Raw genomic sequence first — 27,611 nt, 5'->3', positions numbered from 1 at the left:
CTGAAAAAATGGTAGGAGTTGAGTTATTGAAGAAAAGAAGCCGAAATCTACAAAAAATCTTTTTCGGTAATTTTTAAAAGTGCTCGGAAAAAGTCGAAATTTTGTAAAGGAGAATATTAAAAATTTGAGCTGTAGATATAGACGTGCTGATTCGAAACGTATGGCGTGTTTATGATCCCAGGACAGTGTCTTGGAAATATTCGGTCTGAATCTCTTGTTTTATTATTTTTGATATTCAAAATGGCCATATGGGAATTCTGAAAAAATTGTAGTTGTTGAAGAAATACGGCCAAAAATAATTTCTGGAGGTCGAAATATAAAAAAAAATCTCTCAGTAGTTTTCTAAAGTGGTCGAAAAAAGTCGAAATTTTGCAAAGTAGCAGAATTGAAAAATTGAGCTTTTTAAAAAGTTGTCCAAAAATCCACAAAAAATTCTTGGTTCTCGGGGTACTGATTCGAAAAATATAGCGCATTTAAGGTCCCGAAGTAAGATTTTCGAAATATCCGGTTTGAAAAACTTTTTCTGAAAATCGTAAAAATTGACATATTTCATGAACGATTCTGGAAAAATGAAATTTTCGATAAAATGCGGCTGAAAGTAACATCTGAAAGTCGAAATCTACCAAAAAATGTCTTTGGAAAATTTCCAAAGGTTGTCGAAAACGGGTCGAAATTTTCATAAGGGAAAATTGGGGTTTTGAAAAATTTAATCAAAAATCCTGAAATACAGGTCTTTTATTCGATAAACGAATATTCTACATCATTTATTTTCTGCATCTGTTTATTTTTTTGTACGAACTATTTAGTTCTTCCCAAATTTGTTCATTTTTTACTTGCCAACGTTGAACTAAAGAAAGTGTTGTAATAGGGCTATCGGGCGAATGGCTACTTTCATGTTTTCTCGACGTCTCCCGTTTTCATCTATCTGTCCGTCTACTGTGTCTCTAGATTTTTACTGAATAGATGATCTCCTAATTTACCAGACCGATTGTTGTTAAATTTTGTATCACTATTAAGAATATCGTATAGACAGTAAAACGATGACCAAGCTTTGTCTAATCATTCCCACCACAATTTTATAAAAAAAAAACTTGCTCCTACAGCTGTGGTTTATCAATCCGTATTGATTTTTTAACCTAGACGTCCAAATGTTTGGAAAAAAATCAGTTATCTAAGTTTAACTTTGCAAATGTTTTAAGGTCATCGTAAGTATGGTAAATCGTTAATTAAAATATCCCTTCCCAAAAATTGACGACATATCAGAGGAAAATAAAATTCGCACAATTAAATTTTATAATTTTTCGCAAAGACTAAGTAAGAAGTAAATTGTTCCTGCAGTCAATTGTTTTGAGAGACATATTAATAGTTCTTTCGAAATGACGTCATCAAGTTTTTGAAGGGATGAATCAACAAACTTCTGTAACTGTCATAATAATTCTAAAACCAGTTCTAAGATTTCATTCAACAATTTTTTTTTTTTTTCAATAGGTCGATGGATAATCATTAAAAAAAGTTGTACAGTTTTCCTTTTAAACATTTTCTGTAGTTTCAGAAAGACATTCTAATCTTGAGAGTTATAGCAACTTTCCTATTTTATATGACGCTGGATTTTAAATTGTCAGATATCTTTTAATTTTTTTTTTTTACTTTTACTATTTCTTAGATTGTTAAATTTCGCGTTTTTACCTTTATACAGTAAACATAGGTTTCTGTTTTCTGTTTGTGTCGATTTTTATTTTATACCAGTCACTCTTATAAAATATTTCCATCATCTGTCAGAATTAATTCGGTCAACATGATTGTCTTTTATTACATTTGATTAATGAGAATGTTTAACCCACGCCTTCGAAAGTAAATGTTTTTCATTTTTGTTATTATAATTTAATATAAAACTTTTATTAATAATTTGCTGTGTTGAATTTTATTTATTTTTTTTGCTAGTAAATATCCATCGAGCTTCAAGCGGTTTTTTTATGTATTCGTGGCCTTTTAAAAGCACTGTTGGTTTTTTGCGGAAGTGCGGAGTATTTTCTAGTCATTTTGTCAATATTTTGCAAAAATTTGGGGTTAATTTGGGTAAAAATTAAAATTAATTACACCAAAAATAAATGTTTTTGATTCTCACAAAATTCCGTAACATACAAGTTTTTTTATTCCCTATTACTGCTGTAACTACGTAATTAACAGTTCTCTTATTGTATGGACGCTATATCGATTACAAACAACTACAGTAAAATTGAAATAATTTAAAATTTAGACGCTTTCTGAATTTTAATTTTTATCATAGTTCCTAAAGTGGGGGTCCCTAAAGAACTTATCCTACTGTACTTTTTGCAAAGTTTTTTTGTTTTATGTGATGTGAAAGCGTATCGGTGTAAGCAGCAGCTCCTCTTACGGGAAAATGCGGTGTAGGTAAGGGCGTTTCTAGGCAGCAGCCCCGAGATCCTTGTATCACATTCCCAACTCCCTCCAGACCGCCCCTAACTAAATTATCCCCCGTAAATAATGAAAACTCTTCTTAAAGGCGCTTATATTTAAAGAAAACAGTCTCACCTAGTCGATAAAATGAGCGAAGCAGACCTAAATATAAAATAAATCACAAAATAAAAGTAAAAAGTCGAAATTTAAGATACTAAAAACGGCGAAGCTCAAGTCTCAGTCTCTTTCCCGTATTTCTCAATCGCGGGATAAATGGGGCTCATCTCCAGCGTGCTCGGCGCAGACGGCAAGTTACAATTGCTCCCGAAATTCAGCCGACGCACGAACTCATCCAATATCTCCCCGAACACCATCACGTTCATATTCTGGCCCAAGAGATGCAATAAAAGGAAATCCCCCACCTGAAATCACGACTCGTGTAACACATTACGCTTCCGAGTTAATCCACACTCACTTGTGTCTTCCTTACGATCGTGTCGACGGCATTGGGGGCGCCGAAGCGGTACTTCCGTTTCAGGATCATTTCGCGGGTGCTAGGCAGGAGAACAACAGCGGCGGAATAAACCATAGCCAATCCCGAGAATACGGCGAGAATAATGAACCAGAACCACAGGAAAATGTAGATTTTTTCGTTGAGGATGTTGAGAGCGAGCACGCAGAGAGCGTCGTGTTTCTGGATAGTTCCAGACGCACCGAACTTGTGGAAGGTGCACTTGGTGACGCGGGGGAAAACGGCCACCATGGGGTCGGTGCGGTTCTCCTGGTTCATGTTTGAGAAGTTGATGACGTCGGTGCCGTAGCTGAGGAAGGCGCCCCCGAGGAACTTATCCGTCATGAATATATTGACCATCTGGGGGCAATCAGAGCCAATTTATCGATCAATTGAGGTCGCGACCGTGTTTTTCGAACTTACCACATTGATAAAGTTGAGCGCTTCACAGACGAAGTACCCGAAAGCGTACGTGTTGTGCATGTGCATGCTTTCCACCAGGTACTGCACCACTCGGGATTGGCGTCTTTCGCGTTGTTCTTTCGCCCCGACTAAATCGCCTCGCATGCCTTCGGAGATCGTGCGGACTTTTTCGTCTTCCCAGATTTTCCAAACCCAGTGAGGCATGTAGAATAATACTCCTTGGAAAAATAGTACGAACGGTACCCACTGGTAGTAGCTGTGGTAGCGTCTTTCTTGGTTTTCGTTTCCTAAACCCGGATGAGCTACTTCTGTCCCTATGTGTCTGCCTTGTTCGTGGGGAAGGGTGAAGGTGTAGGTGATCCAGCAGTAGGTGTTAATGACGTGCCCGGGGACACCGCGGTCGTTTATGCATTGAATTGGATAACCTGAAGTGACGATTGTTTATCACGGGAGGATTCGATTTATAGCTTACCTATGAGATTATTCGCAGTTACGATGATGCAGCAGACGAATAGAATAGCGGATGTTACTCGATAGTGTGCCCGGAAAACGATATTGTCGATCATGGCCTTGTCGACGAGATAGCGGACTTTGAAGAAGCCCGCAACAGCGGACACCATTCCGAAGACGCTCATCTTGGATGATTTTCTGGAAATTAGAAAAATTTAGTAGTGTTTAACCAACTGGCATCTATGTATATCTATATATATATATATATATCTATGTGGTTGTCGAGTATCTTACCAAAATTTCGACGAAGTCCGATTTTTTGGCGACGTACGTGTGTAAAATATTAAGGGTAGACTATTAAACCACACGTCTAAACAATACGTTGTCCCGCACATTTAAAATGAAATTCGCTTGAATCATGAAACCTCAAACAGACGATAGACAGACGGAAATAGGAATTTCCTTTCCACAAACTGTGAAATCGCTAGCAAAGCTTTCACAAGTATTGTTATGTTCACATTTAAACCTTGGAAATTATTTGAAACATGTCATAAATTGTGCTTATGCGATTGTGGCATAACTCAGAAGATGTACAGTTATTATTTATTAAATTAACATTTTAAATGCACCGTACATCATGGTGGACGCGGTAAAACCCAAACCAGAGTTTCTTTATGTCAGTTAGTTCAAGAAATTGATGACGTCGTTCAAAATCCCACTTGCAATGCCCTAGTTGTTGAGTAATAATTAAAAGTTACCAAATTTTATATAATGATATATACTCCTATACTCGTGGTTGATGAATCTGCCTTTAATTTTATCACAATTATTGTAAAAAAATTTGTTTGCCCAATATTTTCCACGTATTTAATGTAGCGGATTTCCTTCCTTTCTCCTTGTTTTCGATTGTTTCTTTCTTTTACATTGTGACTGCTCTTATCTATATATTTTGTTACTTTTGTTACTAACGAATAGAATTTTGTATACATTCAGATTTTATAATTTTTCGAAAAAACTAGATCTGCTCGATAATTAAGAGGCGAGGTATGTTCTGTCTGAATAAACTTGGGACTATTTTTTAATTCCCGAGCGTAAGCTAAGGAAGTATTGTAATCAAGTCAATCCAACGACTGAGTACTTTTATGTTTTCTCGACGTTTCATGACCCTAGAGTACGTAAAAATATGTCTCCTGTTTCTGTCGGTCTGTCTATCTGCCGTCTGTCCAGATTTTTATTAAGCAGATAATATTTGAAATCACTGGACCGATTTTTCAATTCTGCAATCTAGCCAAATTTTCGATTTTTAGATTTTGTCTTTTAATCAATTTTTTGATTTTTCGACTTTTCTTTCCGATTATTCAGTTTTTCTATTTCTCAAATTTTCGAGATTTTCGATTTTTTGATTTTTCGACTTTTCTTTCCGATTACTCAATTTTTTATTTTTTCGTTTTTTGGTGTTTTGATTCCTCAATTTTTCATTTTTCGATTTTTTAAATTTTGGATATTTCGATTTTTCAATTTTTCAAATTTTTAAATTGTAGGTTTTTCATTTTTTGGTGTTTCAGTTTTCGCCTTCTCCCTTTTTGATTTTAGATTTTTCGGTTTTTAAATTTTTCGAATTTTCAATTTTTCGATATTTTGGTTTTACAATTTTTCAATTTTTCGATTCTGCAATTTTGCCATATTTTCGAATTTTAGATGTGGTTGTTTAATCAAGTTTTATATTTTTCGAGTTTTCTTCTTTCCGATTATTCAATTTTCCTATTTCTCAAATTTTTTCGAGATTTTTTGATTTTTCGATTTTTCTTCTTTCCGGTTGGTTACTCAATGTTTCAATTTTTCTGTTTCTCAAAACTCCGGGTTTTTTCAATTTTTAGTTTTCGTTTTTTGATTGGCCAATTTTTCATTTTTCGATATTCTAATCTTTCGACTTTTTAAATTTTTCGAATTTTTAAATTTCAAGTTTTTCAGTTTTCACCTTCTCCCATTTAGATTTTTCGTTTTTAAAAATTTGATTTTGCAATTTTTCGATTTTTAAATTTTTTTGTTTTTAAATTTTTCGGTTTTTAAATTTTCGATATTTCGGTTCCACGATTTTTCAATCTTTCGATTTTTAGATTCACGGTTAATCAATTTCTTGATTTTTCGACTTTTCTTCTTTCCGATTTTTCAGTTCTTCGATGTTGCAGTTTTTCGAATTTTGAAATTTTAGGTTTTTTGTTTTTTGGCCTTCCATTTTTCGCCTTCTCCCTTTAAGATTTTTCGGTTTTTAAATTTTTCGATTGTTTAATTTTTAGATATCTCGGTTTATCGAGATTTCGATGTTACGATTTCTCAATGTTTCGCCTTCTCGATTTCCCGATTTTGTGATGATTTAATTTTTTAATTTCGATTTCTCGATTTTTCAATTTTTTTGTTTTTCAATTTCTCGATTTTTTAGTTTTTCGATTCTTCAATTTATCTATTTTTTAAAATTCAGATTTTTCGATTTCTTGATTTCTAGTTTTGTGCTTTTTTAGTATTTCGATTTTTAAAATTTTACATTTTTCATTTTACGATTATTTGATATTTATATTTCCATATTTAATTTTTTTTTTAATGTATAATATATGTATATTTCAATTTTTTGAGTTATCGATTCATCAACACTGCAATTTTTCCTTTTTTTTAATTTTAGATTTTTTTAGTGTTTCGATTTTTCGGATTTTCAATGTGTCGATTTTTTAAATTTTGAATATTTTGATATCTCGATGTTTCAGTTCTTTCGTTTTGCAATTTTTCGAATTTTTAAATTTTAAGTTTTTCATTTTTTGGTGTTTCAGTTTTCGCGTTCTCCCTTTTAGATTTTTCGGTTTTAAAATTTTCCGATTTTTAAAATTTTTGATTTTGCAATTTTTGGGTTTTTAAAGTTTTTGATATTTCGGTTCTACGATTAAATTTCCAAATTTTCGATTTTTAGATTCTCGGTTAATCAATTTTTTAATTTTTCGACGTTTCTTCTTTCCGACTGCTCAATTTTTTTTTTCTCAAATTTTCGAAATCTTTCAATTTTTTTAGTTATTCGTTTTTTTGATGTTTTGTTTTCTCGATTTTTCGATTTTTTAAATTTTGGATATTTCGATTTCTCGATTCTTCAGTTTTTCGAATTTTGAAATTTTAGGTTTTTCGTTGTTTGGCCTTACATTTTTCGCCTTCTTCTTTAAGATTTTTCGGTTTTTGAATTTTTCGATTGTTGAGATTTCGACGTTTCGATTTCTCAATGTTTCACCTTCTCGATTTCGTGATCATTTAATTTTTTAATTTCGATTTGTCGATTTTTCAGTTTCTCGATTCTTCAATTTATCTATTTTTTAAAATTTAGATTTCTAGATTTTAGATTTCCACATTTAAAATTTTTTTAATGTATAATGTATATATGTATATTTAAATTTTTTGAGTTTTCGATTAATCGACATCTCGGTTTTTATAATTTTTCGACTTTTCGTTTTTTCGATTATTCAAATTTTAGATTTTTTGATGTTTCGATTGCTTTGATTTTTCGGTTTTTCAATGTTTCGATTTTTAAAATTTTTGATTTGATACTTTGATATTTTTTTAATTTTAGATGTTTCGATTTCTTGATTTTTCGATATTACGATTATTTGATGTTTCGATTTCCCGATTTTAAGTTTTTTAATGTATGTACATTTCAATTTTTGAGTTTTCAATTTATCGACATCTCGGTTTTTAAACTATTTCGATTTTTCGTTTTTTCATTTCTCGATTTTTCAAGTTATTGATTCCTCAAATTTTTGGTTTTTCAATGTGTCGATTTTTTAATTTTGAATGTTTTTATTTTTCCTTTTCGATTTTTTAAATTTAATGATTTCGCAATATTAGTTTACGAATTTTCAAAATAAAATAGTGCCTAATTTCAGTTGTTTCTTTTAGTTAGTTTTCGGGAAAATAAAGTCAACTTTTACTGCAAAAATAAATTTTGCAGTTTTCAACTGATTCTACTGAATTTCCTGTCACCGCATTTTTATGTGTCACACGAATCTGAATTTCGATTTTGGCTGTAGAAAGTTTTAGCAAAAACATCTGAGAAGTGATTTCGTCGGCGACAATTTAAAACAAGTCATAAAAAGTAGAAATAAAACTACTAATTGGTTGCTCAAATACCGATTGTTTATCCAGTGCAACGAACGTTTATTTTTGTTATTTTGTTAATTATGGTCCAACTGTAAATATCCAAAGTTCATTGTCTGTAAGTTGATTTGTTTACTTTTATTGATCGCTTTTTGCAATATACAAACAAGAATTTATTTAATTTTTTTTAAATGAAGATAATCATGACACTTCCTACTTTACGCGTCATATTTCTATAATTGCAAAAAAGTATACAAAGCGTGTGGGCACCAGATAAAGTTACAATACTGATAAAACGAGCGTTATGTTTATGATTCTGTTTGATGCAGATGTTTTGTACTACGATTCGCAGGACAGCGGACATGATCATGTAACAAGTGTTATCAATATGCATAAAATTTACCATAAAACTTATCATTATCAGTCGCTCTAGTTGTTTATGTACGCTTGGACGAAATATTTAAATAGGTCTTCAAAATTACTGTTCTACGCTATTTATTCAAATAATACGGTTCTGAAAGTCCATTGTTTTGATAATTTCGTTTTTGTTGCCTTTAAGAGGTCAACTTCCAGGTAGAAACCATAATTGGTGATTTCCCTTGTCGTTCCAGCACGAAATTTTCTTGCGAACTGAGTGACTAGCAAATGAGGACTTTCTGGTGACTAACCCAGACAAAAGAATTCTTTATACCTGCTCTTCAACCATAATTTACCAGAAAAACCTTATCATTTCACGTCGTAAAAAATTGTTGAAACGTTAACATTTATCTTAATAACTCGTTTTAGCATTCGTAGCGCTTTTCTTTGATATTCCACTATACAGAAACATCCAACATTCTGTTATTAAGTAATAAAGCAGATTAAATCTCATTTGCTTGATCCGCTTAAATCACTTATTCAGATGTGAGTAAACGTATCATTTCAACCTTGAGAATCATCTAAATGAATTTTCGTGTCTACCAAAAAATTAATCAATCAATGAAAAAGGAGCACAGTTTCGCTCCGAACCTGACTTAAGTCGAAGCTGCGTCTGTCCAACGCTATCAAAACTATTGTCCGTCATGGACTTTTCACCGTAATTGGAATTAATCGCCGCCATACAATAATTGCACAACTGCTTGCTTACGTATCAAATATTCACGTTTTTCGAAATTTCGTGCACTTAGTTCGGTGTCGTCGAATTCTGACCTCGACTACCAAAACTGTTTTCTTGAAACAAGTACGACCTAATTGGTATAAATTGCTATCGTACGATAGGAAAGAGACATTTGTTTCTTTAATGGGAACGTGTTCAGCTATGCACATCCACGTGGACTGTTACCAGAATTATAATTAACCATAATTAATGTAATTTTTTTGTAATTGCGGATAATTAGTACTTACTTGTTTTTATCGGTGCGGTGATTTTAGTTATAAATCCTGTATATTTTGGCACTGAGTTACTATTTAAGATCACTAACGGCTTTCTCACTGTTTTGGTACCATGTCGGGAGCCTTCACCGACGGTACACTCTCAACTGGTCGACTCTATTCTTCGCTTTAACATGGATCGGGCGGTAAGAGGGGATTCGCCGTCTTTGTCTAGCAAACGCGGTCCGCCATTTTGCGTCCTTTCAAAGCCAGTTGGAGCTTTGTTCACAAGATGAAGAATGCATTCAGGTCTAGCACTGCATGCCAACGGACAACCAGAAACCAGCGGCGTTCGTTAACTCGAGATGTGAAAGACATAGATGCTATTGAATCGACCGCGCAGACGTGTGGGGACGGACTTAAGTCGGAATCAACAACAGAGGGGAATTTTTTTGAAATTTTCTCAAGAATTGTTCAGACTTATAGTCTAAAAGACTGTCACCGCAGTCTTTTCTCTCTCTCTTTCCCTATATCGCTCCTTGTTTCTCCTATTGTAAAGTATTCCGGTTCGGTCCCCCAGCAGCCGCACTGCCTGCACCCCTTTTTTGTCCGGGAACGCTCACAAATCCTTGACGAGTCGCCCTGCCCACCTGCCCGGTATTTTCCAAGTACAGTCAAAACAAAAGCGTCTGGTACCCGGAGGGGCCCATCACTCGACGCGCTACTGACTTTCTAGTAGCAATGCGTTTTTAATTGCCGTTTTCGACTAATTTTACGCGTTGGCACCCGAGGGAATGTCAACGGGAGTCGGGATTCTTGCAGGCACGTCTAGTTGGCCTTGGAGGTGGGTGCGTTGACCCATGGTACCTGTCGAACGCTGAGTCACGACACCCCGGCTGCGAGATGTTGGGATAAAACCGATGGTTTGTTTCAGGAAATTGGGCTTGGATTTGGTGCCTAGACAAGGGGCGCAGATGATCGACCCGGATTCCATGTCGGTGGTGGAGCTGTACCATTACCACGTGTCCAGTGCTGAAAATTCGCAGGGGTTGTCGGTGGGTATTGTTATTATTAGGTAAGAGGGGAAATTCGGACGTGTCACGGATAATTTTAAGTGGGTTCGAAGGATCGGGGAAGTAGTGAAGCCGCAAATGGTTCAGGTTTCTGATAGTTTGTTTTATTTGTTGAGCAATTATCAGTTCGGTGTAAAGTGAGTAACGCTTTGTGGTCGAATACCCCTGTACTGTGTACCTGTAGAACGAGATATATTGGCTGATTCTTGAAATTAACTGTTAACGACGAATTGTTTGCAAGATTGTGAAATTTGCTATGAGTAAAATTTACAACGTGAGCTTTGTTAGGTTCTTGAATACGAAATAAGTATGCGGTACAGGTACAAATACCTCTGGTTGTTCTAAGAAAATTAACCATAACTTGTCCGTTACTCTACCTGTATTCTGGAAATTATTATAGACTGTCTCTGTAAAGTTTGTCTAGAATTATAAGAATTTTATGGACTCCCAGAGTTAATTCGTTTTACAGCCCTTTTCGAACCGCAGTTTTTCTAAGAAATTTGTACCTGCCTGCCGGACTGCCCGGCGCGGGGTGAACTTGGGTGCAATAAACATGGGCTTTCCCCTAACACGCTCTTTAGCTGTACAATAAAATTGGCGAAAGGGCTGTAAAACGAATTAACTTAGCGGTTCATAAAATTCTTATTCTAGACAAACTTTACTTATAACTTTGCGGTGTATACTTTTGTGATGGTAAATATTTTCTAAAAAAGGATATTTTTGTTGGTCAGATGACAATAATTTGCACAAATGTGCAGTGTATTTAAATATAAAATTCGTACCTACAGTGTGCAAATTTAATATTTGATTTTTGACTATTGAAATATCATCTTAGCACAGTTAAAAAAATTGCTGAGCAGAGGTGTCCACTTAAAATTTGTGACTAATAAGATGACCCGACAACTATGTATTGGTTGTTGTCATTCGGAACCGAGTAGACGTCTGGTCTTTGTTATTAGGCGATTGTAAAAGGTCAAGTGTCTAACACACTTACAAAAACATATTGATAGGTGATTATTTCCAAATGTTTTGTATTCCTAGGAAAAAAAAGGCCGAAGAATTAAATTTAAAGAGTATATGGAATATAAATTAAAATTTTAGTGTAGTTCGCAACCTCAATCAGTCTGTTGTGTAAGTTTATCCGGGTAAATAACGAATTAAGAATTCAAGGTTGTTTAGAACAGAGTAACAGGCGATCAATTGTCGCGGTGAAAATGTGATGGGAAAAAAATAGCTATTTACTGGTTATATAGGGTTTATTTTTATTTGTTTCTGATGGCGAGTCCCATCTTTTTCACTTTCATTTTCAGAATGCATTATCTCCGTTATTAACAGACTTATTGCTATGACATTTTAAATATAAATTGTCCACAACCTACTAGTACAAGTACTACTACATGTAGTAGTACATGCCAAAATAAGATTGATTTTGGCAAATGGCCTACTCTCTAAAAAAGTAAGGGTGGGTGGGCGGGGCTAGTACTTGTACCTCTAAGAAAATAAAGGGTAGCGGGTATATCATTTGGCAAAATCAGTCTTATCTTAGCAAGTATTGGCCCCGCCCACCCACCCTTTATTTTCTTGGAGAGTATGCTATTTGGCAACATCAGTTTAATCGTAGCACGTACTAGCCCCGCCCACCCGCCCTTTATTTTCTTAGAGAGTAGGTCATTTGCCAAAGTCAGTCCTATTTTAACAAGTACTAGCCCCGTCCAGCCACCCTTTATTTTCTAGAGGGTATGTCATTTGGCAAAATCAGTCTTATCTTAGCAAGTACTATCCCCGCCCACCCGCCCTTTATTGTCTTAGATGGTATGCCATTTTACAAAATCAGTCGTATCTTAACGAGTACTACCCCGCTCACCCACCCTTTATTTTTTTAGAGAGTAGGCCATTTGCCAAAATCTATCTTATTTTGGCAAGTAGTACTACATGTACTAATTTCGGATAAAATTTCTTAAAATTTTTAAAAAATCTTGATGTCATTTTCTTCTTCATTTTCTGAAGAGATTGACAATTTTTTTTTTAAGATTTTTCTTTTATTTTTCCCGATACTGACCTTTTTTTTTCAGAATTGTTCATTTCCTTCACAAGCTTTAGATTTCTTCTTTGAATTGGACTTTTCTAAAAATTCTGACTTTCTTTTTGAAGAACTGTCCGGAAACTGAAGAAAATCTCAACTAACTTTCTTATTTATTTTCTGAAGAGATTGACAATTTTTTCACGATCTTGCCTTTATTTTGTCAATGTACTTTGATATTTTTCGTCAGAATTTTTAATTATTTTCACAATCTTTTTTTTTAATACGGATTTTTCTGAAAAACTTGACTTTCTTCTGTCCACAAACTCAATACAATCTGTACAAATTGGACATCGATTTTGAATGAATTTTTTTACAATAAATCCACTTTTTTATTATTTTTTTAAGAGATTGACTTTTTTAAGATCTTACAATAAGATACTAATATTTCTTCTTTTTTAAAAATTCGGATTTTCTTGAAGACTGTACAGAAACTGAAAAAAAAAACTGAACGAAATCTCGAATGGATAAAATTTTTAGAAACTTTGGTTCAAAATCTTGATCTCTTTTCAACATTCTGATTTATTTTCAAGACACTGACATTTCTTCTCAAAATTGTTCACTTTCGTCATAATCTTTAAATTTCTTCTTCAAATGGGAGTTTTCTGAAAAAAATTAAAATCTTGATGTCTTTTTCACTTCCTTCTTTATTTTTTTTTATATATATTAATATTTTTAATGATCTTACCGTTGTTTCTAAAGATCTGAACTAATTGGCGATCGATTTGGATGAAACCTCTTTTTGGCAAAAGTTTGAATACTTTTCCATTTTTTTTATTTATTTTCCGAAGATTGACTTTTTTTTAAGATCTTTTCTTTATTTCTCAAGATACTGGCATTTCTTCCCAGAATTGTTCATTTCTGGACTTTTCTGAAAATTCTTAGAATGTATGTCATTTGCCAAAATCTGTCTTATTTTAGCAGGTGCTAGCCCCGTCCACCCGCCCTTTATTTTCTAGAGGCTATGTCATTTGGCAATATCAGTCTTATCTTAGGAAGTACTACCCCCGCCCACCCGCCCTTTATTTTCTTAAAGAGTAGGTCATTTGCCAAAATCAGTCTTATCTTGGCAAGTATTGTTATATATAACACAGCGACAATTAAAAAAACAATTTACATACAAGCATCTTTTTTTAAGTTTTGGTGAAATTTTTGATTACGTACTTTTAAAATTCAATAGTTCAATTATTTGTGGAAATTTCGGAACGCGGTTTTCACCACTGTTTTCAGCTTAAAAAGCGTTTTCCGTTACGTGGAAAACATTGTCGATTTCTTTTGTTGAAAATGAGACAGCAAAAGTAGCTTCTTCGACACAAGCTTATTTTTAATTTAACGTAAGCTGAAAACAGTGATGAAAGTTGCGTTATGAAATTTCCATAAATAATATATGTAGATGTTAATTTTTAAAGATGAAAAATTTTTCCAAAATGCTAAAAACGAGATGATGAGACAAAGGTTCTCAAAAAAAATCGCAATAGGATTATTTTTAAAGTCTGTCTTACAATATTTTGTGGAAGGATAAATAAAAACACGCGCTTTGTTGTGATATGTAACTAAATTAAATTTTAATATACAGAGTGTTTATAAAAAATCTAAAACGTTACAATTTTCAAATATCGATATTCCAGTTCTTTCAAATGGAATGGAATAAGAAAATACTTTTTTCTCCTTGTTCTTCTAAAAAATGTAAGAAATCGTAATAACTGCCAACTTTAAATATAGAAAATACCCATCGAAAAAGAAAGAAAACTAATAGTAGAATAAGATGCCGTAATAAAATGTAGGGTATTCTATTTGAAAAATGTATATGAAAATTAAACTCGTTTATATCACAACAAAGTGCATATCTTTCTTTGTATCTCCACAAAATATCGAAACACAGGCTTAAAAAATAACCGTACTGTGATTTTTTTTTTGTAAATCCTTCCATTTCTAAAAAAGAAAAATATGTGAAAATATAGTATTTTTAGTAAAATATACAGTTAAAAATATATGTAGTATAATCGTCAGAGAACCATACAATTTGGGTCTTCAATTTTTTTTTAAACAGTTATCTATTAAGACTCAATTTTTGATATTTTTTTATTGATACCGCAATGAGTACAAAAATAGCGCTTCGCATTCAGCAGAGATTGTGTTGAAATATTTCGTATCTCTTTAACAACATTTTTATCTTCTTCATAAACGAGTAAATACCAAACCGAATTTCGGTGAAATCCCCACGCACCAATTTAACATTGACAGTGACCGCCAGTATTTACATTATTTGATAAGAATATCTGTTCCACGTCCTGAATTTCCGCATCGACACACCCAATTAAAACCAAACTAAAAATTAAATAGGCCCGAGGCACCATCCGAAAAAAAGAACAAAAGAAAACCCTCACCCACCACCTGTATTTTTGCATGCGCGACTTCGGACACCACATCGGCGAGGACACCGAAATCTACTTCTCCCTGTACGACGCCTCCAAACAAAAATATATAAGCGAACGTTTCCTAGTCAAAATTTCCAAAGAGGGCTTCTCGAATTACGTCGAAAAGCTGCACAGCAACTGCACGGTTTTTACGGTAAGTAGGGGGACATCTGGCGGTGTTTCAGTGAACTAATTTAGTGAGGTTAAGCTGGCATTTAGATTAAAGAACACCTGAAGCGTAAGAGTCGATTGTTTTTAACGTTTTTAATTCACTTTGCTTGTTGATAAAATTAATCCTATTAAGTTTACTTGTTTTACGCTATCTGGGTCCCATTTCAATAATGAAGTTTGGAGATTTGCTTCTGTGTTTCCGCACAGATGGCGCCAGGGACAGTTTGAACAAAATTATTATAGATTGAAACGTCACAATATTTATTGAACATCATACATGACTTCATCTTGATTGCAACATATCTCCTTTTCAGGATTTAGGGAACTCCGACCTAAACAAAGATATATTTCTAATAGCTCACGTGATGCGTATCGGCAAAATGATCTACTCGGATAGCTCGAAAAAGACTGAAAAGAACGCGGTATTACAGCAACAGGTTTTTAAAAGGCCTCACGGGGTTGCCGTGTACAACTTAGGTGATTATCTGACAACCAAAGAAGGAGACTCTGAAGAGAAAGAACTGAACATGAAAGTATACCAAGGTGAAGAGAAGGACTTTCATCAGTTGCACGAGTTCATAATCCGCCAGTCGGGAAAATATAACGCTCTTGCGTGCGCTCCCAACTACGGTATTATGACGTCCGTCAAGATGTTACACGGGGGACTGACCAATCTCAAGGAAGAAAACGCGATGTTGTTTAAGAATGTTAGTTTGACGAGCAAATTGGGTTTTCCGGATGTTATAATGCCGGGGGATGTCAGGAATGATTTGTACTTGATTCTGGAACGAGGCGAATTCGAGAGAGGAGGAAAATCGGTGGGGAAAAATATCGAAGTTACTATTATGGTATTGGACAGCGAGAAGAATGTGATCAAGGGATGTTTGTGGGGGGCGTCGGGACAGGAAGGGACTTCGGAATACAATTCCATGATTATTTATCACCACAATTCGCCGGCGTGGGCCGAGAATGTTCGGTTGACTTTACCGATTGATAAGTTTGCGGGGGCACACGTGAGGCTAGAGTACAGACATTGCTCAAGTAAGTAATCTAACGATTTTTGACGAAGGGTCACAATTTTGATGATTTTCAGCACGCGAAAAAAACGATAAAAAACTTTTCGGCTTTTCGTTTATACGCCTAATGGACAAAGATGGCGCTGCGGTGCAAGACTGTCAACACGAACTGTACATCTATAAATGTGAAGACCCCCAAAAGCTCGAAAACTGTGGCTACTTATCACACCCTTCGTTCAGTAAAGATTTCGAAGGAAATCATGAAAGCGTGGGCCAATTTTCGCGAAGTCACAAGGAACTAGTTTTCGTAAAAACGCTACTGTGTTCGACGAAACTAACTCAGAATGGTAGCAACAGTTACGAAATTTTCACCAACGCCACTCTAATTGTACTATTTTTAGTCGATTTACTCGCTCTGCTGCGGTGGAAATCTCACCCGGAGAAAATCCAAGACTCGCTTCAACGAGTTTTACGTTTAGGCGACGAGGAACTAGTGAAATTTTTACAGGATGTGTTGGACGCACTTTTTGCTTTGTTTTCGACGGAAGATGGAAACTCGACGGCTTACAGTGGCCTAGTTTTTCACGTTTTAGTGTCGATTTTTAATTTGTTGGATGGGTCGAAGTACCAACATTTTAAGCCGGTGTTGGATGCGTATATAAGGAATCATTTTGCGGCGGCGCTTGTGTATAAAGGGCTGCTTACAAGTGTGCAACATTGTGCAGACTGGGTTTTATCGTTCGAGAAACAAGAACCGATTCAGAAGTGCTACAAAAGCTTGGAGTACATTTTCAAGCTGATTATACAAAGTCGACTCTTGTTTTCACGGGCGACTTGTGGACAATACGAGGACAGTTTTCGGAGGGATTTATACAGTGTGTTCTCGTCTCTCAATAAGATGTTGACGGTTAACGACCCTCACATTATCAATACCCAAGTATGTCAAACCATACCTAGTTTATTTTCATTAGTTACAAAATAAACGTTTTAGGTGGCCCTACTTGTATCTATTAGTGCAGTCTATGAGCAACTAATCGAAGTGTTGCCGACTATAGAAGTGACAAAATTAGCGGCTACTCTTCTCGATGCAATTCCCAAAGATCTCCCGGTGCTTCTAGTTCAAGCTAAGCTTTCATGTATTAAAAATCTGATCACTAGTAAATTATTCCAAGACGATGAGTCTAGAAATATTCTGCTTGCTACCGCTTGTAAGCACTTACGTACTCAGCTGCACCGCCGCGATGAGTTAAAACTCTGTACCGACATTTTGGGGGAGATTTTGTCCTTCCTTTTTAAACAAAGAAAGCAGTTTGATGGCCAGGGGAAAATTAACAACTGCATGCACCACGATGTGGAGACTTTGTGTATAAACGTTTTGGATATTTTGGTTCAGGCCGTTTTGAGTATCATCGACAGGGATACGAAAATTTTGGTAAGTTTTGATCTTGTGCTAAAAGCTAAAACTAAATAAAACTTTCAGGGTTGTCTGGTGGCTTGTTTGATCGGAATTTTACAATTATTGGACGAATTCCACTACAAGCGACTTTGGGAAATTCTAGTGGGTCCTAACCTAGACCGAAAACCCCTCAAGGACTTTTTACTGCGAATATTTTTAGTGTTTCGTAATTTAGTCAGACTGGAAGTTTTCCCGCCTGACTGGCTAGTAATCAAAATGGTAGTCAACAACGTAATGTTGAGAGCCTCACAAGAATTAGCGCAGCCACTAGCTTTCAAATTTTTGGATAGCCGCAGTGGATATTTCGACAAAGATGTACCTACGATTTTTTTTTATTTTCGATATTAATTACAAACTCGGTTTTAGTTGTGGACCGACTATTTCAATCTCGCTGTTGACTACCTTACGCAAAAACCTCTCCAACTGGAACACTTCTCCGAAGTCAAGCGTGAGAAAATCATCGAGAAATACGGCGACATGCGAGTGTTAATGGGCTTCCAAATTCTGTCCATGTGGTCACAGTTAGGTGAATGCAAACTACATTTTATTCCGTCGATGGTAGGGCCTTTCTTGAAAGTAACACTTGTTCCTGAAATCGAACTGAGGAAAGCGACTTTGCACATTTTCTTTGATATGATGGAATGCGAGCAGCGAGCCCGCGGAAACTTCAGACAAGTCGAGAGCGAACTCATCGATAAGTTGGACATTTTGATCTCGGAGAACAAAGGGGACGACGAGTACAGGAGGTTGTTCAACACTATGTAAGCAAAACTTAGTCATTCATTGCAGAATTATTTCGATTTTGTGACAGTAAAGTCCTTGAATCGTCTTGATTTTGCGGTTTACATAATCGAAATAATTACATAAAATTTGTAATTTTCTAACCACTAAACCACATTTTATTGCTTTCGAAGGGAGCACTTAAGTGCGGTGTAAGTAACCCCCACTCTTACCCCCTCTCAGTTGACGACCAATCACTGATTGCTTCCGTTGTAGCTTGCTAGATCGCGTCCAATCCGAAGACTTGGCGTGGAAAGAAAGTGGTGCCGCTTTTATCAGTTCCATCACCCGACTTTTAGAGCGCCTTCTGGATTATCGGAGTGTGATCGAAGGTGATGAAAATCGCGACAAACGCATGTCGTGCACTTTCAATCTCCTGGTGAGTCGCATACCGTTATTATCATTCCCTAACTTACCCACTTGTAGAATTTCTACAAGAACGAGTTCAACCGGAAGGAAATGTACCTCCGCTATATTTATAAACTTCACGATTTGCATTTGTCTGCTGAAAATTATACAGAGGCCGCTTTTACTATGAAATTATACGCGGATCAGTTGACTTGGAGTAGTACCACGATGATAGCAGACGCTAACTTTCCGAATTTTACAGAATGTCAAGTTAAAGAGAAGTTGTATAGGCAGATAATCAATTACTTCGATAAGGGGAAATGTTGGGAGAAGGGTATACCGTTGCTGAAAGAGCTGGCAACGTTGTACGAAACTCAGTTTTTTGATTATAAAGCTTTAAGTGATATTTTGAAATACCAAGCCAAATTTTATGATAACATTTTGACGCAGCTCCGTCCAGAACCGGAATATTTTCGGGTGGGTTTCTACGGTTTAAGTTTTCCATTGTTCGTGAGGGTAAGTTGGTGTAGATGTTTGAGAGTTTGTGATTATTTTTTTTGTTTTTCGTAGAACAAGCAGTTTGTATATAGGGGATTAGAATATGAACGAATCGGTGCCTTCACACAAAGACTTCAAACGGAATTTCCATCTGCTCAGATACTCATGAAGAACACACCTCCTGACGATTCCATAATCAACTCAGAAGGACAATGTATCCTTATCATACTTATTTAGTAACGCAGATTTTTAACTAGTTAGTCAAGTTGCCTTAACCAATCGCAGACATTCAAATTTGTAACGTTAAGCCCATCCCTGAGACCAACCCCGTTACCACGGCGACCGGAATCCCCGAAAAAATCTCCCGTTTTTACTACTATAACGACGTCAAAAGATTTCAGTGTGACCGTCCTGTACATAAAGGAATTATTGATAAGGAAAATGAGATTAAGGTAGCTACAAACGAGTAAAATTAAAAATTTCCTTTTTCTTACACTCTTTACAGACTTTATGGATCGAACGAATGATTCTCGAGATCGAAAACCACCTGCCCGGCATCTTGCGGTGGTTTGAAGTGATAGACAGACAAACCGACGAAATACCCCCCGTAAAGTATGCTTGTGAAACAATGCAATCTGTCGAATTGGAACTGAGACAACTAGTCACGACGTACACGGTCGAACCGAAACGAAACTTGAACCCGTTTACTATGAGATTACAAGGAATTATTGACGCGAATGTACAGGGGGGGATTAGTAAGTATCAACAGGCTTTCTTTACACAAGAGTTTGCGAAACTGTGCCCTGAACACATGCCGCACGTTTACACTTTGAAGAATTTGATTCTGGAGGCGATGCAGGTAAGAAAAAGTGGTTGCACGGAGTGGTTCAATTCAGTGTTGTTTTACTTATATGACTCGATTATGCTGTGCTTATGTCATTTTATTAAGTTTCGGTCCACTGGTGTTGGACTGTTGGTTATGCATGTGGTCTAATTTGGACAACACGATACTCAAAAACCTGTTTTTTATTTCTTATAAAGAAATAAGTGTTTTGCAGTTAAACTCCGCCCCGTTGGTTCACGGCGAATAAAAAAAATCATCACAATTGAGATAGGGCGGGTGGGCGGGCTTACACTTTGTCTTTTTGTTTTAATATGTGTAGACTTCTATTTACAACATGAAACTTAAAATGGAAAATTTGTATAAGGAAATATGGATTTTGTTCTAGGTCTGTTGTTGTGAAAAGATGGCTATGTATATTTAAAAAAAAAGGCAAAATGTAGCCCCGCCCACCCGCCCTATCTCGATTGTGATGATTTTTTTATTCGTCGTAAACCAAGGGGGCGGAGCTTAACTGGAAAAATCCTTATTTCCTTACAAAAAATTATAGTGAACCAAGAGCTATAAGGTTATATGGCCATCATAAAATCATCCCATTGTGTCGAAGTTAAGTTGTTTACAATAGAAAAGGTTTTAGGGTCGTAAATAACGTCTCCACTGCAGCTCGACCGGCTCTTGTGGTTTCGTTCAGGGGCGGCTTTCACTAAATATGAAAATCCATCACTCCACTATTTCTTTACTACCTGCAGCCGCTGAGGGTTCCGAAATAACCACTCGCTTTGAAAGCCGGCCCTGTTAAATATGAGCAAGAAATGTTTAGAAGATGATTTATTGCCAACCGGTAAGCTTAGTGCGAACCACACAAAGGGGGTATTTATTTGCGGTCAACTACTTTTATGATGGCCATATAACCTTATAACTCTTGGTTCACTATACCAATTTAAACATGTTTTAAGGTTCTAAGAATAAAAATCATCACAATAAAGATGGGGTGGGCGGGCGGGGTTTATATTTGGCCTTTTTTTCTTAAATGTACATAGTATGCTTTGGACAACACGATACTCAAAAACATGTTTTTTCACTAGCAGCCATGAAGCATGCAAATGTCGACTCATTTAGAGGTAGCAAATTCACCTTTTGCGACCACGGGTTCAAAAAGAAGATTGAGGTTATGTACGGAATATTTGATGTGATTATTTCTTAAAAAATGAATAAATGTGTGCTACTAACATTACTTGAGTATACGTATGGTAGTTGGTAGACGGTAGAAGATAAAATGATTAATTCAGCGACAAGTTTGATTAGAAATCAAAACAAAATCATGTTGCGTCAAAAAATTGAACGTTTATTTTTTCAATTTATTGTCTTGTGGTTTCTACTAGTGAAAAAAATAGTATATTAACCACGGTTGTAAAGCCACTTCTAGACCTCGCGCTTTAGAGCCCTCGACGCTGCGCGTCTCGGATTTTAATTTGCGCTCGGTCTAGAATGCTTGGTTTTGCAACCTTGGCTAATAATATACTATTTTAATTTCTTGGTAAAAAATAAGTATTTGCAGTTAAGCTTCACCCCCTTGGTTCGCGGCGAATACAAAAAAATCATCACAATTGAGATAGGGCGGGTGGGCGGGGCTTATATTTTGCGTCTTTGTTTTAATATTGTAGACTTCTTTTCACAACATGAAACTTAAAACATGTTTAACATGGAAAATTTGTATAAGGAAATAAAAATTAGGCTCCGCCCCATAATTGCAAAATATATATTTTCCTTGCAAAAATATACCATTTTAACCATGTTTTAAGTTTCTTGTTGTGAAAAGATGGTTATGTATATTTAGAAAAAAAAGAAAATAAACCCCGCCCACCCGCCCTATCTCGATTGTGATGATTTTTTTTATTCGTCAAGGTGGCGGAGATTAACTGCAAAATCTTTATTTCGTTACAAAAAATCACCAATTTAAACGTGTTTTAACTTTCTAAGAATAAAAATAAGAATAAAAAAAATCATCAAAATAGAGATGGTTTGGGCGGGCGGGGTTTATATTTAGGCTTTTTTTCTTAATGTATAGTGTATTTTTTGGACAACACGGTACTCAAAAACATGTTTTTAATTTCTTGTAAAGAAATAAGTATTTGCAGTTAAGCGTCACCCCCTTGGTTCGCAGCGAATACAAAAAATCACCACAATTGAGATAGGGCAGGTGGGCGGGGCTACATTTAAGTTCCTTGTTGTGAAAAGATGGCTATGTATATTAAGAAATGAAAAGGCAAAATGTAGCCCCGCCCACCCGCCCTATCTCGATTGTGATGATTTTTTTATTCGTCGTAAGCCAAGGGGGCCGAACTTAACTGCAAAATCCCTATTTCCTTACAAAAAATTACCAATTTAAACGTGTTTAAGTTTCTAAGAATAAAAAAAATCATCACAATTGAGATGGGGTGGGTGGGCGTGGTTTATATTTAGCCCTTTTTTTCTTAATATACTTTGTATTCTTTGAACAACACGATACCTATTCAAAAGCATGTTTTTAATTTTTTGTAAATAACTAAATATTTGCAGTTAAGCTTCACCCCCTTGGTTCGCGGCGAATAAAAAAAATCATTACAATTGAGACCGGGCGGGTGGGCGGGCTTACATTTTGCTTCTTTGTTTTAATATGTGTAGACTTCTTTTCACAACATGAAACTTAAAACATGTTTAACATAGATTGTATAAGGAAATATCGATTTCGCAATTAGGCTCCGCCCCATAATTGCCGAATCCATATTTCCTTGGAAAAATGTATCATTTTATCCATGTTTTAAATTTCTTGTTGTGAAAAGATGGCTATGTATATTAAGAAAAAAAAAGAAAAAATTAGAGCCCCGCCCACCCGCCCGGTCTCAATTGTAATGATTTTTTTTATTCGCCGCGAACCAAGGAGGTGAAGCGTGAGCCGAGGGGCGGACCTTAATTATAAAATCCTTATTTTTCTACGAGAAAACGAGAAAACGAAAGGACAGGAATTTATTAGTTGCAAAATACTTATTATTTCTGTATAAGAAATTACATGTTTTGAGTAACGTGTTATTCAAAGAATACTGTGTAAATATATTAAGAAAAAAATAAAACCAAGATTAAGACCCACCCATACGTGCGCTGATCTCAATAGTAATGAAGTTTTCATTGCTTGGCAGACCTAGGGGCGGAGCCTCATTGCAAAATCCATATTTCCTTACAAAAATTTACCATTGTAAAAGTGTTTTAAGTTTGTAAGAATTAAAAGATCATCACAATTGAGATGGGGTGGGTGGGCGGGGTTTATATTTTGCCTTTTTTTTCTTAGTATACGTAGTAGTCTTTGAACAAGACAATACTCAAAAACATATTTTTAATTTCTTGTAAAGAAATAACTATTTTGCAGTTAAGCTCCGTCCCTTTGGTTCTCGGCGAAAAAAAAAGATCATCACAATTGACATAGGGCGGGTGGACGGGCTTACATTTTGCCTTTTTGTTTTAATATGTGTAGACTTTTTTTCATAATTGCAGAATCCATATTTCCTTGCAAAAATGTACCATTTTATCCATGTTTTAAATTTCTTGTTGTGAAAAGATGGATATGTATATTAAGAAAAAAAAAAAGGAAAAATATAAGCCCCGCCCACCCGCCCTATCTCAATTCTGATGATTTTTTTATTCGTCGTGAGCCGAGGGGCGGAGCTTCATTGTAAAATCCTTATTTTTCTACAAGAAATTATCATGTGAAATATGTTCATAAGTAATCATGCTATACAAAGAAAATTAAATGTACTAATTAAAAAATTAACAGAGAAAACCAGAAGAGAAGCCCCACCCATCCGTCTCGATCTCAATCGTGACCAATGATCTAATAACTAATGGATGGAATGTTGAGGCGCATAATACCGCTCGCATGCGGTGACAACTAGAGAGAGAAATAAACATATCTACAGGGAGTGTTGTTAGACAAGGCCAACACGTATCGGTAGGCAAGAACGAGCTTCGGTGCCGTTGAGTTAAATAGGAGATCATGTAAAAATGATTTTAAAATTCAGCTTTGTTGTCGTTTTTCTTTATTTTGTAGGAAACTGTATATACATACAATACAAAATGAATATAAATACACAATTTATTGAACAAAATTAATTTTGTGTATACCTGTCTGATTTTATTAGGAACTTGATTATTTCTGCTGTTTTCATAATTCAGTCTAATAATAAAAAAAGTACGTAAAATTACATAAACCAACTGGACTACATGATTGTTAAGTGGATCTTGATCCAAAATGTGGTCATTTAAGACATTAAACATATTTCTGAAATTTAGTAATCTAATGGTTTTAATTCTTTAATTGTAAAAATATTAATAACATTCGCTGAAATATTATATTTCATAGTTCTGAAAGTGGTTTCAGCTATCTTACAAACTTTGACGACATCAACTGATGGCTTTGTAGTCCACCTCTATTTTTTTAAATTTAGCAGTGCCGAAAAGGTCTCATTATTAGTCAGTTTTCTAGGCCTTGTTTCATTTTTTTTATGTTTTGAAAAATTGAAAATGAATGGTACTGCGTCCTTTTTTAAAATTCTCAGTTGTTGTGTGGGATTAACAGAATTTGTTAACTGCCGAAAATTCTCATTTTTAAAATGTTTGCTACACACTCTTGACGCAGACGTCCGAACAAATTTATCTCGTTAAAGTGCAACAATCCATCGCTTTCTTAGCAACAGATTTGTCGGAAAACTGAAATTAAATGAAATAAAGATTGTATGAAAAAATTATTCAGCAGATATCTCACCGATGAAATGAAATATTACAGCCTTTGTGATGCCGCTCCTCGCATCCAAATGCGCAACAAGATATAACCATCGTGAATATGATTGTTATTATTGCGATTGTAAGAAAACAAGCGCTTTAGAACTGCACAGAAATGCCACACACACCAGGAAGTGAGTAATTAAAAGTAAATTTTAACTGGAAGTTGCTCTGTTTTGCCTACCGATTCAGACCTCTCAAATGGTCACCGTACCCTCTCTCTCTAACGTCTCTCCAGTCTGAGATCTCTATGATCGTGACGAATTTTTCATTCGTTGTTAGACCGAGGGGCGGAGTGTAATTGCAAAATCGATATTTCCCTATTAGTCCAGTCAAATTAGCGATCAACCTCGGAATGAGAGATAATAAGCTGAATTTTTGTATATACCTTCATTTTAGCGTTCTAAAAGTTGTCTCAAAAGTCTCATAAAATCTCGTGTCTGCGTCGTAAGTTATTCAAGGTCAAAGGTGAAGAAAAACAGTTTTTTGCGATTATCTCGGTTTCTATTGCTCCAATGATGTTAACATCTATTATCGTAATTGTAGAGCACAAAATTTGGCACACATTTTATTTGAAACATTTTTTCATGCGCTCAATCGGTTTTGAGATAGAGGGCAGTGAGCGCGCAGCGCTCATCCATACGTACTGTAATGCAATCAACCGTGAATATCTATGAATACTACCTTTAATTTTGAATAATTTGTATTATTTATCAGTTAATACATTGCATTTAATAACATTTTACATATTTTCAATACATTGATTTAATGATAATGATACTTACCTACTTTGTGGAATTAAAAACTCTTTAAATGAAATACTTATTGTATGTATTTCTTAATTTATTGAAAGTAGATTTTAAGTAGAAAAATAATTAAGTACTTTGTCTTTCAAATGTGTAAGTTTTTATATGTTAGATAATATATTATACAGGGTCATTATAAAATATTGTAGTCGAAGAAGGCCATGATTTTGGTGACATTTTGTGCCGCCTTTTTCAGTTTTGTGGAAAGGATTACACTAATATTGGAATTTTTATTTTTAGCGCCACATTAGTTGACATTAGCGGCTGCACTGTTTCAACGCTTCATCAAATTCTGTCAGATGTCAATAATTTTTTCGTTTGTACTGGTACGTTTTCCCTCACTTTGTGCGTTAATTGCCTTGTCTTGTTTTCATTTTTGCTGTCTTCCCCTTTGTTAGAACTTTAATAAGTGTCTCAAAAAACAGTTTTTATCAAAACTACAGATCATTGTGGAATAATCTCAGGTAATGAACAGAGAGGAATAACTATGGTCAGTGTTACAAATGATTTTTTTAGTCCTTTGGCGCAATCATCATGCCTATTACCGTAATGGGGTGTTAAATGAGGATGGGGATGGAGTGTACTCTGTGGAGGCGTCTAAAAACGAGTATCTAGTGAAATGTTCTGTTGTCATTGATGAAGAAAGAAAGTGAAAACCGACGGGGAGACCTCAAGTTAGTGAAGACGTTGTTGAAGATTTAAGGATGAGAATGGAACAAAGTCCGAATAAAGCTTTGTCAAAAATCTTTACTGTCCGGAGTACCATACAGCCCATGTCAGAAAATCGTAAAAGAGAAGTTACATATGCATCCATACAAGATTTTGTTGGTTCAGGAGCTGCAACCAGCTGATTTTCCTTGCCGCGTTGGGTAGTGTAGTTGGTTTCAAGCTGATATGGACGATAACGGGATTCTCGATTTGTCGTTCTTTTCTGATGAAGCCTGGTTTCATCTGTTAGGCTATTATGTCAACTGACAGAACTTCAGAATTTGGTGTATAGAAAATACTCACGCTTTTGAAGAAACACCATCACACGCAATGAAGGTTGGTGTGTGGTTAGCAGACGACGATTCATAGGCCTGATACTTTTTCAAGTAAATGAATGTGATCAATAAACAAAATTAGATGTAGAAATTGTATGTAGGTACTGCAATAAAGTTTTTTATTTTCAGTAACTTTCATTTTTCTTTCGGTGTTAGTTGCATTCTCTTAATTTAAAACTTACTTCAACTTACTGTTTAGTAATAATTGTAATTTTACTATTAGGAAAGTTAAAAATCTTTATTAAACATTCTGTTGTTTCAAGAGATCTCATAATAAGCTACAGAACTCTTAACACTATGCTCCTGAAATTTTATTGGTTTTTTCATCTTTTTTCTTATAGAAATTTTGAAAAATCTTGATATTAGGATGGCCATGTGGGCGTGTTTTGGGTAGAACCTCTTTGACATTCCTGTTATGCAGATCTGGCATGTTTCAGATATCTAGAAACTGCAAAGCTGAAGGTAATGTTTGGACATAGCAATTTTCACCTATTGTAGGGATGAAGATCAAGGATTTCAGTTGTGTTTTTTCAAGAGAAAAGCACCGGTCACAAACCATGTCTGCACCAATATTTTGACGATTCCTTACAATTTACAAACAGAACTTTCGCGGGATCACAACTTTGGCAAAATTATTTACTGCAAAAACTCATTAGGTACTCATAGTGTTCGTTAACTGTGATAAGACTTGCTCTGCCATTGTCCATTACGTGATTTTTCACAATTTTTACCTTCAGGGCATGATACAAGTAAATATGGTATGGACATCCCATGAACCAAAACTCGTCTTCTTCTGCGCAACGTTATCTGACGTCATGTGGAGTGAATGACCTTCCACTTCTGTGTTGACATCTGATGTCAAATATCAATTTTAAGGGTTATGAGGCAGTTATGAGTTTTTGTGGTTATGAGGGTTATTGTTTATTGTTACCAAACTGATGCGTAAAAACAAATTGGTGGTTTGCTAGCGACCTAGCGTTGTTAAAAAAA

General features: G+C 35.3%; 3 protein-coding genes across 8 annotated transcripts in view; 1 reads left to right on the top strand and 2 right to left on the bottom strand.

Moving 5' to 3' along the window:
- LOC135139747 (tigger transposable element-derived protein 4-like) overlaps window positions 1–27,611 on the bottom strand; it is a 191,023-nt gene that overhangs the window by 51,317 nt on the left and 112,095 nt on the right. The gene's annotated exons all lie outside the window — the stretch shown is intronic.
- The window catches only part of Spg (sponge), a 49,042-nt gene that overhangs the window by 14,767 nt on the left and 6,664 nt on the right, over window positions 1–27,611 (top strand). For 2 of the 5 annotated variants that reach the window (XM_064069991.1, XM_064070003.1), the window contains exons 4-17: window positions 10,215–10,335; window positions 14,777–15,004; window positions 15,336–16,062; window positions 16,115–16,384; window positions 16,439–16,974; window positions 17,029–17,469; window positions 17,518–17,808; window positions 17,860–18,254; window positions 18,408–18,425; window positions 18,490–18,652; window positions 18,700–19,137; window positions 19,192–19,333; window positions 19,405–19,571; window positions 19,625–19,978. In XM_064069991.1, coding sequence (XP_063926061.1) covers window positions 10,215–10,335; window positions 14,777–15,004; window positions 15,336–16,062; window positions 16,115–16,384; window positions 16,439–16,974; window positions 17,029–17,469; window positions 17,518–17,808; window positions 17,860–18,254; window positions 18,408–18,425; window positions 18,490–18,652; window positions 18,700–19,137; window positions 19,192–19,333; window positions 19,405–19,571; window positions 19,625–19,978 — 4,291 coding nt within the window. Of the gene's footprint in view, window positions 1–10,214; window positions 10,336–14,776; window positions 15,005–15,335; window positions 16,063–16,114; window positions 16,385–16,438; window positions 16,975–17,028; window positions 17,470–17,517; window positions 17,809–17,859; window positions 18,255–18,407; window positions 18,426–18,489; window positions 18,653–18,699; window positions 19,138–19,191; window positions 19,334–19,404; window positions 19,572–19,624; window positions 19,979–25,818; window positions 26,754–27,611 lie in introns of those variants that run through there. The other 3 variants (XR_010282189.1, XM_064070004.1, XM_064069996.1) reach the window with 3 other exon arrangements.
- On the bottom strand, window positions 2,514–9,582 carry Inx3 (Innexin 3). 2 transcript variants are annotated; one of them, XM_064069968.1, is made up of 5 exons: window positions 9,314–9,582; window positions 3,825–4,000; window positions 3,353–3,777; window positions 2,894–3,289; window positions 2,514–2,840 (listed from the first exon to the last, which is right to left on the bottom strand). In XM_064069968.1, the coding sequence occupies exons 2-5, from the start codon at window positions 3,985–3,987 to the stop codon at window positions 2,649–2,651; spliced, it is 1,176 nt and encodes a 391-aa protein (XP_063926038.1). In that variant the 5' UTR covers window positions 3,988–4,000; window positions 9,314–9,582; the 3' UTR covers window positions 2,514–2,648. The 2 variants fall into 2 exon arrangements, with proteins under 2 accessions (XP_063926038.1, XP_063926047.1); XM_064069977.1 differs by lacking the exon at window positions 9,314–9,582 and adding an exon at window positions 4,097–4,167.

The sequence above is a fragment of the Zophobas morio genome, unplaced genomic scaffold (genome assembly GCF_036711695.1).
Source record: "Zophobas morio isolate AGI-343-1 ecotype UQ-CSIRO unplaced genomic scaffold, CSIRO_AGI_Zmor_V1 ptg000004l, whole genome shotgun sequence".
Taxonomy (NCBI): Eukaryota; Metazoa; Arthropoda; class Insecta; order Coleoptera; family Tenebrionidae; genus Zophobas; species Zophobas morio.
Note: the sequence above shows the minus strand (reverse complement) of the source record. Positions and strands in the feature narration are given on the sequence as shown.

Excerpts from the sequence above, each read along its gene's own strand:
- Inx3 (XM_064069968.1), bottom strand. The coding sequence starts at position 3,987 with ATGAGCGTCTTCGGAATGGTGTCCGCTGTTGCGGGCTTCTTCAAAGTC. Across the intron at positions 3,778-3,824 it reads AACTGCGAATAATCTCATAG|GTTATCCAATTCAATGCATA; the intron begins GTAAGCTATAAA and ends TCGTCACTTCAG. Across the intron at positions 2,841-2,893 it reads CGATCGTAAGGAAGACACAA|GTGGGGGATTTCCTTTTATT; the intron begins GTGAGTGTGGAT and ends TCGTGATTTCAG.